The sequence below is a fragment of the Labrus mixtus genome, chromosome 4, assembly GCF_963584025.1.
Source record: "Labrus mixtus chromosome 4, fLabMix1.1, whole genome shotgun sequence".
Classification (NCBI taxonomy): domain Eukaryota; kingdom Metazoa; phylum Chordata; class Actinopteri; order Labriformes; family Labridae; genus Labrus; species Labrus mixtus.
In genome coordinates, this window is record NC_083615.1 from 20,545,616 (window position 1) to 20,561,998 (window position 16,383).

Consider the following 16,383-nt stretch of genomic DNA (forward strand, 5'->3'; position numbering starts at 1 on the left):
AATGTTGTCTACTATGCTATATATTAGACGAACCCGTAAAAACAGTGGCCACAACTCAACTTAATAGGTTTGTTTATCTTTCAGAGTAGTAGTTCCGAAAATTGTTCGGACATAAAGACTACAACCCCCACAATCCATCGTTCTAACTATTGCGTTGAGTGCGTGCCCTCGGAGGGTAGATACACTGTCAAATCGTGCAGCCGGCCTCGGCGTTGGTTAGAGGTAAGTCTGTATTACACATTTTTGGAAAACTCTCTTAGAGAAAAGTCAATGAAAACATGTCCCAAAACGAAAAGCGCCGAGTTAATCTGATATTTGAAAAAGTATATAATATTACAAGTGCTTTAACTGGCTGCCCCCCTCCGGTTGAGGGCTAACGCTGGGCACGCCTATGTAAGGTAGCTGCTCCAGGGTCCGAGAGCGATGTGTGCGGGCCCGCAGGAGGCTTCACACCACCTGGGTATTTTTAGCAACCAGTGAAAAGGCGAGCGCTGGCGAGCTTGTTAGCTAACGCATGAACATATAGTTTATCGGACGTCTAACATTAGCTGGCGAGGAGGCAACTCAGGCGATCAATGTTAGCAAACAACACAGCTCAAAAGCTAGTAGCAGCTAGTTAGCTCGGTAACTAGCCACAGATGAGCTTTTCTATATGTTATCGTTAACGTCAGCAAATCAGCATATTGTATCTTCCTGTTCAATTCACCAGGGCCTCACTAACGTCATTTGTGTCTCGGTGTTAATTAAGGTGACATATTTTTGTTTGGACTGAACCGTGGATTGCTAAGCTCTTTTCAGAGCTCTCAGATTGTTCCAGTAGAGACAGTGCATCGTTATGCAGAAGCACATGACTTGTGCTGTCAGTGACATCCAAGTGGTGGGACGGCGTAAACACTGACCGTTTTAGCTGGCTTACCTTTCAGTGTTTTTCTCTCACTGTGGTATATAAATACATTTTAAGTGCACTTGCAAATCTGACCTTGCTTTTTGTTATATTTCATTCGGCATTTAGGACATGCTGTGATGTTGATATTTGTTGTTGTTGTTGTTGTGGTGAGTCAGACTCAGGTGGTCTGTTTGGTGTAATCAAACAGGAGTAAGTTGATAACAATAGTTATATTTATGTAGATTAAAAACATCGATTAATACTATGGCTAGAGGATGTCGATGTGTCAATATTTATCACAAACTAAGAATGAAAAACCATTAAAATGTGGAAGCCTGAAGGAATGTGTTCATTAGATAAACTAGAAATATGGATTATTATTATTAATAATATTATTATGCACTAATGATGTCTGTCACATGCATTGTAGGAGTTTTTTTGTTTAGGCTAAAATAATATAAAAAAAACACTGAAGAAACAAGTGTAAGGTCAATCATCATTTTGTATCCACCTTTTTAGAAACATAACATGCCATGAGAGACTGTGAACAGAGCTGCTACTAACTAATGTCCAATCTGTTTTTTAGTTTACATTTCTTCAGTGTTCATCATTCACAATGTTTTTTTTTTTACCAGGAAAGGACATGGAAACAAAGAGCACACTTCTTTACTGGGTCAACCTTTAAACTTGCTGTGATTGGAACCCAATGGTGAAAGTGGCATATAGGATAGCTGCTATTGAGTAAAAAAACAAAGAAAACATTTAGGAATAAGACCAAAGTGTCTGTCAAGAGAAACCCTCTACCCCCCACCCTAGATTCAGTTTCATGAGTTGTATTAGCAGGGAATTATAATCAGAATCACTACTGTAATGTGAAAATATTTTTCTTATTAATTGCTAAGATTTAACGGAGGACAAGATGGGTTTTTTGCTCTCTATAGCTCTCTTTCCTTAACACACATTATATAGTACTGTCTGTCACATTTGCAAAAAACTCCTGAAAAAGTCCTGATATTTGCAGGAGGAGTTGTTTCTCTGCAGAAAGTCTGAGTGAGCTGATGTGAGAATCGAGCAGGGTATAATCTGAAGCATTCACCTTGAGGAAGTGGGAGGGGATAGTGACGTTAACTTCCTGCGATCGGTGCACATATCTAGACTGTATTGACACGACCATTTAAATCTCTGTGCATGTCATTAATCTGCTGCATTACGTTTTCTGTTCGCCAGTTTGTTCTTCTCTGCTCCTTTGTTGATATTGTGATTCTGTAGAACTGCACATAGCATTCCAGATATTCCCATTACAGCGTTGTATAGTGGACTCTGTTGCTTTGTCTGCTACTTCCATGTCATTCTTTTTAAGTCTTGCTTCAGTAGACCTCCCCCCCCCCCCTTCTGACAGGGATAGTCTCCGCTGGGAGGTGCAGGTGTGAGCACACTGGTCAGAAGAATTTCAGGACCAGTCCTCCTAAAGTTCTTCAGAACTTTTCAGGAGTGCATATGTGAAAATGACTGTACGTGGTCTTTCTTTGGGTCAGCTGGCTCAACAAAGCCTGAAGCCCCTTTGAGTGATAAACATGTAAGACAAAGGTGATTATCAAAAATATTGTAATTATTACTGTAATAACGAGAAGCAATGATGAACATATTTAAGTAATCGCCCTAAAAAAAAAAAAACAATGCTGCTGCAACAAGGTGAGAAAATAATTCTGCCAAAAATTCTTGTTTGAATTTCTAAACCAATCAAGCAGAATAAAAAAAAAGTGGGTTGGTGACATGACTTCAGCAGCAAATCTTATTTTTCTTCTTACTTTCAGTCTAATTTATTACTTGACTCAAGTAACACAGTGTAGTTACCCATTTTATGTGGAAATTCTTTTCAGCTACAAACTACATTGTGCTGATTTAATTGCTCTTGTCAAAGTAAAATATGAGCGAATGAGTTTCCATACAATGTTCTTCTTATACACCACTTGGGTTTATATCAGCCCCTAATAGCACACTACGATCCTCCTACTGTACATCTCAAAAAGCAAAATTGTGTGTTTATAAGTCACGTTTTTAATATGTCAGGAGTAATTTGGCCAACCACTACTAAGATTTCCATTTATCATTTTTATTTGTTAAGGAACTCACAAGCTTTCAATAAGGATTTAAAATAAAAGTGCATTTATAGAAATGAATTCAATTAAGCTCCAGTGTTATCAACTGCAAAGATTAATTTTTCAATAAAAACAACACAAAAAAGTTGATTTCCTTCTGAAATGAGCCAGTCTGCGTTATAGTTACTATTTTAATTTATTTTGTGAAAAGTAACAAGAGTTTTATTCTTGACTTTTCAATACTAGGAAATGTCCCTGCAGGATTTTGCTGCCTTTTTGGTATTGTTGTGGCCTTAAAATACCAGATTTTGCGGCAGCTTTAAAAAAACATTCGTACATTGTAACATTTTGAGGCTTCATTTTTGAATGACATAGTAGGAGCAAGTAAATTTGCAAAAATAGTTGCAACTGTTTTTATTGTCCTAGGCAGCCTTACAACTAAAACTACAACAACAACAACAAATTTGGACTACTAAGGACCGCACTCATGGACAGGGTAGACAACAATTTGAGTTTGGGTGATGAATACCTGTTGCTAGCTGACAGTGCCAGTCATTGCATTCTTTGTCTCTTGTTCAGTTGGATTGAGGTCTGTTGGGGCCATAGCTTGGTCACTCCATTTTTATACACTTTTATTTTTTTTCAGAGTAACCCATTTAACTTATTGAAATGAAGAAGGAGGCTTGTATTTAGTTCAGTTTTGTCAGACCTTTTGTTTATTTTCCATTTTTACTTTATAGTTACCGTTTCTTTTTCTTTTCATTTTTTTAAATGTAGCTTCTCTTCTGTCTCCCCCAGGGTGAGTCAGGATGGTGGACCAGCCTGTGTGGGAACATATAGGATCCAGCTTCGTGTCGCACTACTATCATTTGTTTGACTCCGACAGAACGCAACTTGGATCCATTTATGTAAGTGTGGAAAAAAATAGGTGTGTTAAGAGTCGACTTACCACAGTGATTAGCAGCATCTCTGACTGAAACAAAGATCTAACAACATCACTGCTTCCTGCTACACTTAGTGTGCACGTGTACATGATGACCTAACCTGCTACAATAAGATTATGAGCTGTTTTAATGTGGTCTCAGATGGAATAAACATTTTCCTTTATCAATAGTAGATCAGTTATCAACAATCCTTTAGAAAAAAATGATTTTTTTATAAAATAAAAATTACTTATGAAGTGGATTAATTAATAACAAATTATCTTCTCTGCATTTACGACCACTTTCTCTGTAGGTATTCAACAAAAGTGATATTGGCCTATATTAAACCTCACTTTTTAAGTTTTTCTTAACCAGGTACAAGCCTGTGCAAATTGCAGGCACAAGTTAAGATACAAAGCTAAAGATGTGTTGGTGTTTACACAGTTATGTTTTGTGTGCAGCACTTATCATCATACTGTATTGCACCCCATGTTTTGGCTAGTACATCACTTGTCCTTTATGGCGTGGGTTGCTTGTTTAGACATTTTTAATTGAAAAAATAAAAGTGTTTGACTAAATTGTTGCTTACACATCAGAAAACCTAATTATCAAACATTTTTCAAAACCTAGTATCAAGTTCAGATGTTGAAAACACATAGTTTCACAGGACTAAGCATGTATTATGTTAATGTTTCTGTTTTTATTAGAGGACATCAAAATGATTTTCTTTAATGGACATTTTTTTAACAAACCAATTTAAAACTGTGAAGGCAATGCTCATGCTTTAGGAATAATAAATATTAAGCCTCTAATTGTCTCTGTTATCATTAACCAGAACATTTTACTTTCTATATATTTTCTTTCTGTTTTTAACCTGAAGTCCTCGTCATCAAGTCATCTAATCAAAGTTTAACTGTAAATATACAAAACGTTGTCATGAATTTATGTTGAAATAACCCTCCCTTTGTGTTATTGTGTTAAAGGCATCATATGCTGGAAGTGAGTAAAGATGTTTTTTTAATAAATTCCTCTGCTCTTTATTCTCTTGTGCTCCACAGACTGATGCATCATGCCTTACATGGGAAGGACAACAGTTTCAGGGAAAAAGAGCAATTGTTGAAAAACTCAGTGTGAGTATAACTGGTTACTCATTGCTATAAATATGTACACAATGGTAAAGTAAGTCACTAGGCTTACTTGCTAACAAGGAACTAGGTTATTCTGAGAAATCTGGTTATGCAGGCAATCAGAATTAAATATGAATAGGCAGTGTTGTTGCAGGGGTGCTGTAGATGTTTTGAAGCAGCAGCGGTAATCGTTTCTGTAAATTCCTTTTGGAACCTTTTTTTACTGTGCTGGTGATACAAACTTAAACATGTGACCTTCTTGCCCTTTTGCAATTGTAAGCATAAGGTCGGACTTTAGGTGTTGTGCCTCTTAGCAATGTCGACACATAAAGTAAAACCATACTCTGTTGCTGAATGCTGATTCAATGTAAAAGTACAAAGGTTGAGTGACAGCAGAGCCTGGCTATGGCGCTGTTGCATACACGCAATGAAAAAGGGCTTCTCTCTCTCGTCCACTAATGGTCAACTGTTCAGCTGTTGAAAACAAACTTATGCAGGTAGCTTTGTGTCAGATCCACTTTATGATCTATGATATTATCAGAAAATGTTAATGAAACTAATAAGAGATATATTGGAGGAATGTCAATTTTATGTATAAACTTTAAATTGGGTACACATTTGTATTCCTTATTTTTCTTTAAATATTTGATAAACTGCTTTAATGTTAATCTTGTGTATGTTTTTGTATACCAGAGTCTCCCCTTCACAAAGATAGCGCATAGTATAACAGCGCAGGACCACCAGCCGACTCCAGACTGCTGCATCTTGAGTATGGTTGTAGGACAGCTAAAAGTAAGTAACAGTAAACATAATAGCAAACATAATAAAGTTAACAAGGTCATCCGTCTATGTACTTTGATTTCAAATAGTTTCTGGTACCTTCTTACAAGATACTTTATCATGATCTTAAGTTGTGCAACTTGTCGTATGCTGTTTATTAGGGATGCAACAGTACAGTCAACCCACGGTTCAATAAGTACCTCGGATGTTTGGTCATAGTTTTCGGTTCGATTCTGACAGCCCAGGTGTTGGGAGTATTTTTTTGGGGGGTGTTCCATTCTTAGGAGTTTTAGGCGAACATACAGAAAGAGAAAAAGCTATTTTTCTATTCCAAAACTATTTCTTTAATTTACTTTTAAGCAAAACAACTTTTCCATTCTACACGTCCTGGTGGATGGTGTTCAGTCTCAGTAAAAAGAAGGCAGTGCCATGTAGAAATGTACAAACAGGAAGACGTTTTAGTATTTTACAATATATATATTGTGTATTTTTTCGCAGACTTTCACCCATAAATGGGTCGTAAAGCATTGATATTTCTATGTGTACGGTAACTTTGTTTCAAACGCTGCTTCGTCCTTTCTCCGTCCACTCTCACCCTGACTGAATCATGCAGGTATCAGCTGGTGGCTGCGTGTGACAACAGACAGTAGCGTCATGTTAGTAATGTTACAGCCTGCTGTAGTCTGTTGCTGTATACTTGGCCAAACTCCGTAAGTATTCCCATTTGAGTAGGCGACACGTGTAAAACAATGTTTACTAAACAGTCATTTTTTATTTACGTTTTTTTCTTCCTTGTAATTATTCTCAATGCCGAAACCAAAATGTCCCCACACCACTGATTTGAAAGACGGTGGTGTTTTCTATACTGCTGCCTCTCCTAACCGCTCACCATAAAGTAATGTGTTGTCAGGTTCCTCATCATTAGCACATGTGATTTGATATTAACTCGTGGGGAGGAGTTTCCTCCTCCAAGCGCTTGGACTCACAGGCACACACAAACCAAGCCAATTCGGAGAGAAACACAATGCAAGAAGCTAGTTGTGCGCAGAACAGAAAATACTGCAACTCACAAGCGCGTATTGGACCATGGATGCAATACCGAACAGTTCAATATTATATTGAGAATTGTTGCATCCCTAATGTTTATTACATTTAGTCCAAGGGTATATAATGAAGAAAGAGTGTTCTGGATGATATAACTTCTCAAAGGTTGATATCCAGAAAAGCACCATTCAATGAAGTGCTTCTGACAATGAACATGAGATGATGTCCAACAGGACATGAGCGGTGCATCCTTTGTACAACACAGGCTGGCAGTTGAAGGGTTTAAGAATCCTCTCTTCATTCAAGAGCTTTTGAACACAACACAATGTAGCAGCCGATAGCACACACCCTTAACCCAAAGAGTTGTTCTCTCTCTGAACACATCATGATGTATGGCATTGTAAGTGTCTAAACTATAGCTTCTGCAGTGATTATATCCACAGTTTGTTAGTGTTTCAGGCCTTGACTTTTGCATTTGCACAATAACTATATTTACTCAACTGTACAACAGATGAAATAAACTTTTACTTTGTCCTGAACCTGTTTTCTGTTTGTGTGTTTATAGGCAGACGATGACCCCATCATGGGTTTCCATCAGAGTTTCATTCTGAAGAACATTAACGATGCATGGGTGTGCACCAATGACATGTTTAGGTTGGCCATTCACAACTTTGGCTAGCCCAAACCCTCACACTCTGGTGGGCGGGGGTGGCCATAGTGAAGGGCACTTTGTGATGGATTATGGAGGGAGGGAAGTGAGGAGTTGAGGATGGAAATAAGAGAGAAAACTCATCCCTCCCTCCTGCTGTCTCATTTACGCCTGTTTGAAAAAACAATCAAACACTAGATGTCAATCACTGAACTTCATCTAAGTGGGTTTTAGGACAAGCTCAGCCAGTAAAATTGCAACGTGTTTCTTTGCTGAGAGCCGGCCGACCAATCAGATGCCCCTGTCTGCCACTCTGCTGACCTGCATGACGCTGGGAGCCTCCCATTACAATGTCTACACTCAAGTCACCAAAAAGACAACAGCTGACTTGCGCCAATAACTCATACTCTGCTCTCCGCCGTTCTTTAGTTATTTCTAACTCATTCAACTCTGTTGTTAACTGATCTGTTGTTGACTGGCTTCCAAATACATGTTAAGGTTTAGATTTGGCTTCTACAGTTCCCACTTCTTGTATTGTAAGTTGTTTTTAGATGCCACTTATGTGTTGCCTTAGTGGGTTTAACTGAGTTTTTATTTTCCTTTACATACTGGTAATTGTTTACTTTGCCATTTTTCAATTTCCCATGCCAGGTTTTGCTCTTGCAAACCAAAGAATCATAGATGACAAACATCTGACCTTCTCGTGTGATTGGCTCTGTTCCTACATATTTACTAAGTCTGTCTCTCACTCTTCTGTCTTTCTCTTTTACATCCCATGTCAGGCAGTTACATGGTGAACAACCACAAAAGACAATAAAATCTGGACTTTTTCTTAATTGTGTTTTGTCATGTCTCCATGTTATTCTAACAATTGATTTCATTTCTGTCATTTATCTTAAAAAATTGTGACTCCATACAAGTGTTGTTCACGATATTTCACTCTTGTTTTTTGCAATGGTTAGTATGGGTGCATCACTACTGACAATGTGAAATATGCTTTTTTTGTGATCCTGTTGAAAAAGGGATTTGTCACATACATTTTGTTAGTTGGCCTGCTGAGTTTAATCTGTTTTATACTGAAGTCAAAGCAATTTGTACTGGCTAGATGATACATATCTACAGTACATTAAATAGTAAAACAGTTGCTCAATGCTACTTCCACTCTATTAGCTCAGTAAGTCATGACAGGCTGGAGATAGTTTTATATGACACAATAATTGCTGGCCTCATCTAAATTAAAACATTAGGACAATGAAGTTTGGGGAAAACCACTGATGCTGGATCTGCACTTTGTATTGGCATACTATTTGGAACAATTGTGTCTTGAATCCACAATGTAATCCCGATGTCACAGCAGGCGAATAGGTTCCTCGCCTGTCAAAGTACTAGAGTACACAACAAGAGATTTAATGACTGATATCAATGACTGTATTTTACAGATTTCTTTTACAATCTCTAAAATTACTAGCACGGTGACAGCGGATAATTTGGATTTGTAATTTTACTTCTCTCTGTTGAATGCATCTGTTACTGTACAAATAGCAGCGAGAGAAAATGAGTTGAGAGGAACCAGACAGAGAAGGTTCCAGTCACCTGACCCGTTCATGAGTCATAGCCTTCATATATAGTGTGTATTTTTTTTTCTCCACAAATTACGTTATTAAATGCCATCTTCTAAAGCATCAATTAATCGATATGTAATTGAAACGTTAACCGTAGAAACATAAGCTAAGTTAACGGCATGGCAAATACGTATGCCTTAAGAAAGAAATTGAGGTAGGAACCAATGACGAGAGCTCAGCGAGTCGGAGCCCGAGGCGCGGACACACCGGAAGTTTAGACGGTTGCTCAGGGTGAACGAAGTGAACACAGCATTGCATCAAAAAAGAAACCCTTCTTACCCTTATTAACCCTGTCTCCCCTTTCCCTCATTCATGGCGTCCAGTGCTAATATAGACATTGAGGGTGCTACTCAGCATCTTCGGGACATCCTAAAGCTCGACCGTCCCGGGAACGGCACCGGTAAGTAGAACCGGGACCGCGGCTGCGCTAGCTTAGGCCGCAGAAGCTTATCGAAAGCTAACTAGCCAGCTAGCTAACGTGAGTTTGTTAGGCGCGGTGCTGTGCTGGGGTTAAGTTAGCTCACCTGTAAACGTAGGAGGCAACACACACGTATCTATTTCAATGTGTTGATGTTCTTCTCTATATCTGAAGGTTACCTGAGTTAAAGATGCGTCTAGTATTTTAGTATCCCAACTCTTCGCTAACTTATGTTGAGAGCTAGCTTATGTCTCAGTCTATTCTCTGGTCCAGGAAAGCTAGGTTTGCTTGTCAAAGCGATGAGAAAGTAGGTTTTTCCTCAGAGATATCGCTCTAGCACATATTTATTTGTCGCTTAAAACCACATTATAAGCAGCTGTCTTCATTGTGACACCGAGTCGCCGTAATTGTTGTGCTGCAATCAAGAATTAGCTTGAGCCTCCATAACTGCGTACATGTTGGTTTCTCTTTGTTGTTTCGTTATTATATAAAGATTGTCTCTTATTCTGAGTCTCACACCGTCTACATTATGTAGTGTATCTTACACATGGGCTATTGGGAAGTTGGACGAGAGGAAAACAAGGGTTTCTTTGTTAAGACCAGTTCCTGAGTGTCCTTTTACTGTATGATTTATAATTTAATTTATATTTATTATACAGGAAAATATAAAATACAATGTTTAGGAAATGTTTTTGTAACCTGTTTTTGAAAATTCAAATGAACAAAAGCACTTTTAATTTAAAAAAAATGGTATGTGCTGTAACATCCTGTTGGATGATGTCACACTCTGAGATTTATCTTTATACTGTCGTTTCTCTCACTGCAGCTCATGGTCAGTATCTGAGTATTTGACTCACTCTATGGGTTTTTAAAATATGCAAACCAAAATTGACACAGAAATTCACTTGTTGCAAGTGTTTCAAATGATGTTCCTTTTTTATATAACCAATTGTACGAGTTTGTAACCAATAATCAAGAGTACGTGATATGTTTTATTGTCCCATATATCTTTGTGTTTTAAACGACTTCTCCCCAGTAGTGCAGTCAGTAAGTTTCCTGCTCTTGTCAATTAGGGAAATCCTACTTATTCTGCCTGCAAACGTTGCTCTGTTTGTAATTTTTCCTTTTAACACAAAATAGCAATGACTAATATGTACAAGACTAAATACAAAAACAGTGCAGTGGTGAGTAGTGCAAAAGATGCTGAAGTAAACATGATGATAAATGTAATTATGTGACAGATGGGTTAATTTACATGAGGTAGAGTTTTCAGTATTAACATTCAGGTTGTGCTTAGATTACTCGCTTAAACACAAGGCATTCAAGACAAAAAATTGAGACGGCTTAATACTTAGTACAAATTTTTTATAAGAACACCAAGGTGCTTCTAGTTAAAAGATTTTTGGCCACCACTGTGATCTTGAGAGAGTATTCAGCCAATCATACAATTGATCTGCACAGGTGAGGTTAATTATACAGGCTTCAACTTGTACAACAAGCACATGGTAACAGAGGAAGCAACATCCTTTTCTAAGTGCACAGCTTCATGATATGGATGCTAAAACATGACCCGCCCGCAAACTCCACACTTGTAACTGATGCGCTTTATAAAAAAGTGTATGAATTCCTTCATTTATTCTGTTGGGGGAAAATACTAGGGAAGCCTTTTTATGTGTGTTCCCTTGGAGAAGAAATAGGTTTGCTTCTCAAATGTATCGTCATTGTCTGAATACCTGATGAACTGTAGTTTACACAATCATGACTTACGACAAGGAAAGAGCTTTCCCATCTATTATTTATTATAATATTTATGAAGAGAACACTTAAGTTTACAGATCCTGGGTTTTATCCCTTGTTTTGTTTTTTAAATGTTCTAAAATAAATAGCGTATTTTTCAGAGGTAGACCAAATATTTAGTGTTACCTGAGCTTCTGACCCTAACCTTGATGTCATCGCCTTAATAGTAGAATAGCAACTATGATTAGTATCAGTTTTTTTTTTTTTTACCAGTACCATGTTTGTAGATCTGTAATTGTTGCAACAACAGATGCATGGTAATAAATTGGTTGTTGATTTGGTTGTTATAAACCTTGAGAAACAAACATGACTTCCCTCTGGACTTTAAATTTGTGTTTGCTTTGAACTTTTATTATTGCACACTATATTCCACCATAACCTTGCATTTCATTTCCATCCTCAGATGCACAATCAAGTGATGGTCTGAAAATGCCATCATTTAATGGAGAGCTGAATGGTTTATTGGGAGCAGCAGGCCTTCTAGGAGGCCCTGATCGGTCAACCCTGTCAGATTCTACCAGACCCATCTCCACAGACCTCAGCACCACACAGGAGGTTCAGATCATGTAAGCTGTTCCTTGCAAAACTTAGCATTATGCAAATGTTGCTTGGAGTGTGCACACTTACGTTTGAATTCAGTAATGACAATATCCAGAAGCATTTTCAACCAAGTTATGTATGAATATATCAATTCATGGTCAAATTAAATCTTCATGCTGCAATTCTAGCTGCCTTTCTGGTGATGATGGATCCACCTCGATCCCTATCACCTCCAACAATGTGGAGATTGTGGCAAGTCAGGATTCCGCCATAAACAGCAAGGCCCGTGGCAGCAACAAGGTACGAGACCAAGTTAATGGCATGGAAAAGGAACTGTGAATTTGGTGTATGAATAACAAGACAATTGCGTTAGAAACTATAATTAAGTTCAACACCTGAATTTCGGCGCAGAAATGTGAAATTCCTGCAAGTCTGGCTATCATAATGCGGGAAAATCCTGCATAAATATATAATAATGTTTACAACCCCACCCGTATGTCACACAACAAACCCTTTCATGGCTGAATGTAGGAGAGACTGGACAGACTGAGCGACACAAGTCTAGACCACTTTCATCTCGCTTCCTCTCTCTCCTTAAAGCATGCGTAAATATGTATGCTTTTGGGCAGGTGGGCAGTGAATTGCAGAGGCGACTGAGGTAAAGTTGCCAAACATTTGAGCAGTTTTATTTTCTTTATACACGGGTCAGTCATCTGCAATCGATGAATAGACGAGAATCTCCCTTTTTTCCGTACTCCTCGCGTATATGTTGCTCATAGCATCTGACATGCTCTGCATCCTGCACTATTGGATTGATTATTGACTTTATGTCATTAACGAGGCTTGTCCACAAAATGATCCTAACGGATGTGTGGTTTTTGGCAACTTGTGTGTAAATAATACACACACATCAGGGCTCCAGAGTGCAACCAATTTGGTCGCACATGCAACCTTAATATTAATATTAAAATCTTAATATTAAGATCTCCTGATTGAGATACCTTCATCATCAACTATTTGACGTTTAAATCTAACTTCCATCACAGTAAACAGGGAGCCGCAGACACTGAGCGGTCACCGCAGTAATGGCGCCACTACAAGATGGCGGCACCCACAAACCGGCCGTAGGAATTAGTCTATAGAGAGTTTACATGATAGTTTGCAGAACAAAGAGAAATGCAATCGAAGGTCAAATTTACTGGTAATTCCAAAAGTTTAAAGCTACTCAGAGAAACTGTAACTCTGTGCTGATTTTGGCCAACATCTTATGCACTGTTCAGTCCTATGTAGAGTTCTCAAACTGAAAGAAAAATATTCCTGCTGACATGTAATTATCAATATTATCGCTCACTGAATTTTTGTGTGCTGTAAAATCTTCGTCTAACATTTATCCAGTGGCAGTGATGACAAGCATTAAAATACAAATTCAGACATAATCAATATTCTTCTGATGATTTTATTTGTTTTAAAAGGTCACTCAAACCCTTTTCACACATATGGAAATCTCCTGAAAAACTCCGGAGATTTGATGTCTGAACTCGGCAGCATATACTCCGGAGATTTCAATTTGAGCCAATGGAAAGAGAATGACGTTTATATAGTGACTGCCTAAAGTGTCTGCACGCGACCACTACAATCTCCGTGCACGTAATTAAACGGCTGCATTCTGTTTTCTGTTTGTCAGTATGTTGTTCTCCTCTCTTCTGTTGATGTTGTCATTCCATTGGATTACACATAGCATTGATATAAAGACAAATATTCTCATTATAACGTCGTGTAGTGGACTCTGTAGCTACGGCCGCTACTTCCGCATTGTTTTTTTCGTCACGTCTTACCTCGGGAAATCACCCGACCCCCTCACCTCTGACAGGGAAAGTCTCCAGCGGTGAGGAGCATATGTGAACGGCTAGTTCAGGAGAATCTCCGGAGAAGTCCTCCTGTAAATATCTAGATATTATCCGGAGTGCATATATGCCTATAGAGGCATCAGCATTCATTTCAGCCTGTTTTATAACCAGATACTATCAAAACTATCAACAGTATGTTTAGATTTCCCAAAAATCCCCCCAATTTTGGTTGGTGAATGTTTTTGTATACATATAAGTATTATACATGTTTTATATGTTTAGGTGAAGATTCAACCTGTTGCCAAGTATGACTGGGAACACAAGTATTATTATGGAAGACTGATCGCTGTCTCCAACTCCTTCGTAGCCTATGCCATCAGAGGTAAGAGTCCTTTCTTTTCCACCATTAAATAACACGATTGATGCCCTTGGAGATGTTACAAATGAAAAACAACAGCTACAGCAGATAATAAGGGTGAAGAACAGCTGGGGGATTGATTGATTATATGGATCATTTCAAATTTAAGGTTTACGGTATATGACAAAGTTCAAAAATGTAATTTCACCTTTTACCAAAGTAATTAAACTATGGAGCTACCACTTTCTCTAAGCTCCCTTAGATGACAGTTTTTTTTAAACTTCTCGTCCCACGAGGATACAATTTAACATGGCAGCTTGAGCTAGCACTTAAAGAAGTGGGGATTCTGGTCCCAAAAGGCTTCTCAGTCCTTTTAAAGTGGTTATGTGATAGTAGCGTAACTACCTTTTTGCTCATTTTTGAAGCCCCTTAACATTCATTCTACTTGAAATACCTCCCCCTGCAGGAGCCAACAACCATGCAATGATCCGCGTCCTGAGTGTGGGTACTGCTGAGCGCTCTCTACTGAAGGGCTTCACTGGAGCAGTCACAGATCTGGCTTTTGCCCATCTGGACTCATCTCTGCTGGGTTGTGTAGATGAAGCAGGCAACCTGATGGTCTGGCAGCTCACTTGCACTGGAAGCAAAATACTGTATCCTTATGTTTTGGAGAAATTTCAAAAGAGAATTTAGCAGTATGTGTAGATGTGTGTGGGTGTCTCCAAGTGTTTTGCTATCTTATTTCATTGTATACTTAAAGTACATATAGAAACACACAGTAGCCTAGATGGTCTGGTGATTTTACACAAACTCAAACTCTTAGGAATCCATAATCAAAGGAACAAAACATTCAGAGAATGGTCTTCCATTTCCCTTAACTCATCTTGCCTACAGTGACCAGGTAGTGGTTCATATTCGACGGCCGGAGGACACTCCATTAAACTCCCACCGCCGCCTCATATGGTGCCCGTTCATACAGGAAGAGAATGAAGAGAACCAGGATGACGCCAGCCAGACCTTAGCCCTTTTACATGAAGACAGGGTTTGTTTTAATAGAATTTGTTTACGAACATTTGTAATAAAATGTTAACATGAGGACAAAGAATTATCTCAAATAGGGAAATGATGGAATGATTAAGCATGAATGATCTTATACATGATATTCATTTATTTTACCTTACAAAGATTAAGGAAGCATGATACAAGATCAACACTCCCTGTATACACCTAATTGAAGAGTATCTGGAAAAACGAAACAAGGAACTTTGCATTCTCATTTTAATCTCTTCTGCATATAGGCGGAAGTTTGGGATCTGGAAGTCTTAAAAGCCAACAACAGCAGTTGGCCTATTGATGCCACAGACCTTAAAGACGGCCTCATCACAGTAAAAGGGCATACCCAGGTAAGGATAAAGATGAAACGTTTGCATTAAAGCATTTAAAAAGCGTTATTGACGCTTAAGTAGCCTTTTTACAAAATGCTTACTATGAAATAAGACTTTTGTTCCTCCGTGGGTCAGCTGCAGAGAATCACATCCTTACACTTTGGACTTGGCATGATGTCAATGTTGTTTGATTTAATTTGAAAGATGTTTAAATATATTTCTGACTAATGTGTTATTAATTGCTGTGTGGTGGGATGAGTCTTTTGGAGGATATATGCATTATGTATTTAAAGGAAAATACACAATAAAATATACTTTCATTCTGGTAATGTAATCTAACTAAAACATTAATCATTTAAGTTTTGCCAATTTAAATTGTGTTTACTGACTTTGTTGTAATGTTTTATGGTCCACAAACCAAAATTAGGGGCTTTGAAGCCTATGGGGGCAATGTTTAGGAATATTCTCTTTGATCCTTAATGTCGTGTCATGTCTGACTCTGCAGCGAGTCAGTGAAGGGGCCTTGTCTCCAGATGGAACCGTGTTGGCTACAGCCAGCCATGATGGATACATAAAGTTCTGGCAGATATACATAGAGGGGACACAAGACCAGCCAAGGTAAGCATGACGAGAGTTCTGTCAAATAAACACTTCAATACATTAATGAAATGCACATGCAAATTACACCAAAAATAATAGATTGATTTCAATGAAATAAAAAACAGCATCCATAATTTAATAACTTCTTGGTCTTTGGCTGTAGATTAAAAAACAAAGAAAAATCTTTGTTCCACAGATGTCTTCATGAGTTGAGGCCTCATGGAGGACGCCCCCTCTCCTGCCTTCTTTTTTGTGACAACCACAAGAGACAGGACCCTGAGTACGTATAGACCGTGCACACAGCTTCC

The 16,383-nt window shown here is 38.3% G+C and overlaps 2 protein-coding genes across 3 annotated transcripts in view; both read left to right on the forward strand.

The window, feature by feature from the left end:
- The first annotated feature begins 109 nt into the window (after positions 1-109).
- nutf2 (nuclear transport factor 2) lies at positions 110-8,344 on the forward strand. Its single transcript, XM_061036280.1, has 5 exons — positions 110-222; positions 3,784-3,893; positions 4,967-5,038; positions 5,729-5,827; positions 7,425-8,344. Exons 2-5 carry the CDS (start codon positions 3,795-3,797, stop codon positions 7,536-7,538), a joined length of 384 nt encoding a protein of 127 aa, XP_060892263.1. The 5' UTR covers positions 110-222; positions 3,784-3,794; the 3' UTR covers positions 7,539-8,344.
- Positions 8,345-9,348: 1,004 nt separating this feature from the next.
- edc4 (enhancer of mRNA decapping 4) overlaps positions 9,349-16,383 on the forward strand; it is a 28,418-nt gene continuing 21,383 nt past the window's right edge. Inside the window, exons 1-9 of one of the 2 annotated variants that reach the window (XM_061036281.1) lie at positions 9,349-9,530; positions 11,749-11,911; positions 12,074-12,185; positions 14,015-14,114; positions 14,557-14,743; positions 14,985-15,132; positions 15,389-15,493; positions 15,981-16,093; positions 16,239-16,355. In XM_061036281.1, the coding sequence (XP_060892264.1) occupies positions 9,443-9,530; positions 11,749-11,911; positions 12,074-12,185; positions 14,015-14,114; positions 14,557-14,743; positions 14,985-15,132; positions 15,389-15,493; positions 15,981-16,093; positions 16,239-16,355 (1,133 nt within the window). In that variant the 5' untranslated portion in view covers positions 9,349-9,442. The remainder of the gene's footprint in view (positions 9,531-11,748; positions 11,912-12,073; positions 12,186-14,014; positions 14,115-14,556; positions 14,744-14,984; positions 15,133-15,388; positions 15,494-15,980; positions 16,094-16,238; positions 16,356-16,383) is intronic. The other variant, XM_061036282.1, reaches the window with a different exon arrangement.

Bases quoted from the DNA above. Each gene is read 5' to 3' on its own strand.
- nutf2 (XM_061036280.1), top strand. From the start codon at position 3,795: ATGGTGGACCAGCCTGTGTGGGAACATATAGGATCCAGCTTCGTGTCG. The intron at 3,894-4,966 runs GTAAGTGTGGAA...TGTGCTCCACAG, and splicing joins CGCAACTTGGATCCATTTAT to ACTGATGCATCATGCCTTAC. The intron at 5,039-5,728 runs GTGAGTATAACT...TTTGTATACCAG, and splicing joins CAATTGTTGAAAAACTCAGT to AGTCTCCCCTTCACAAAGAT.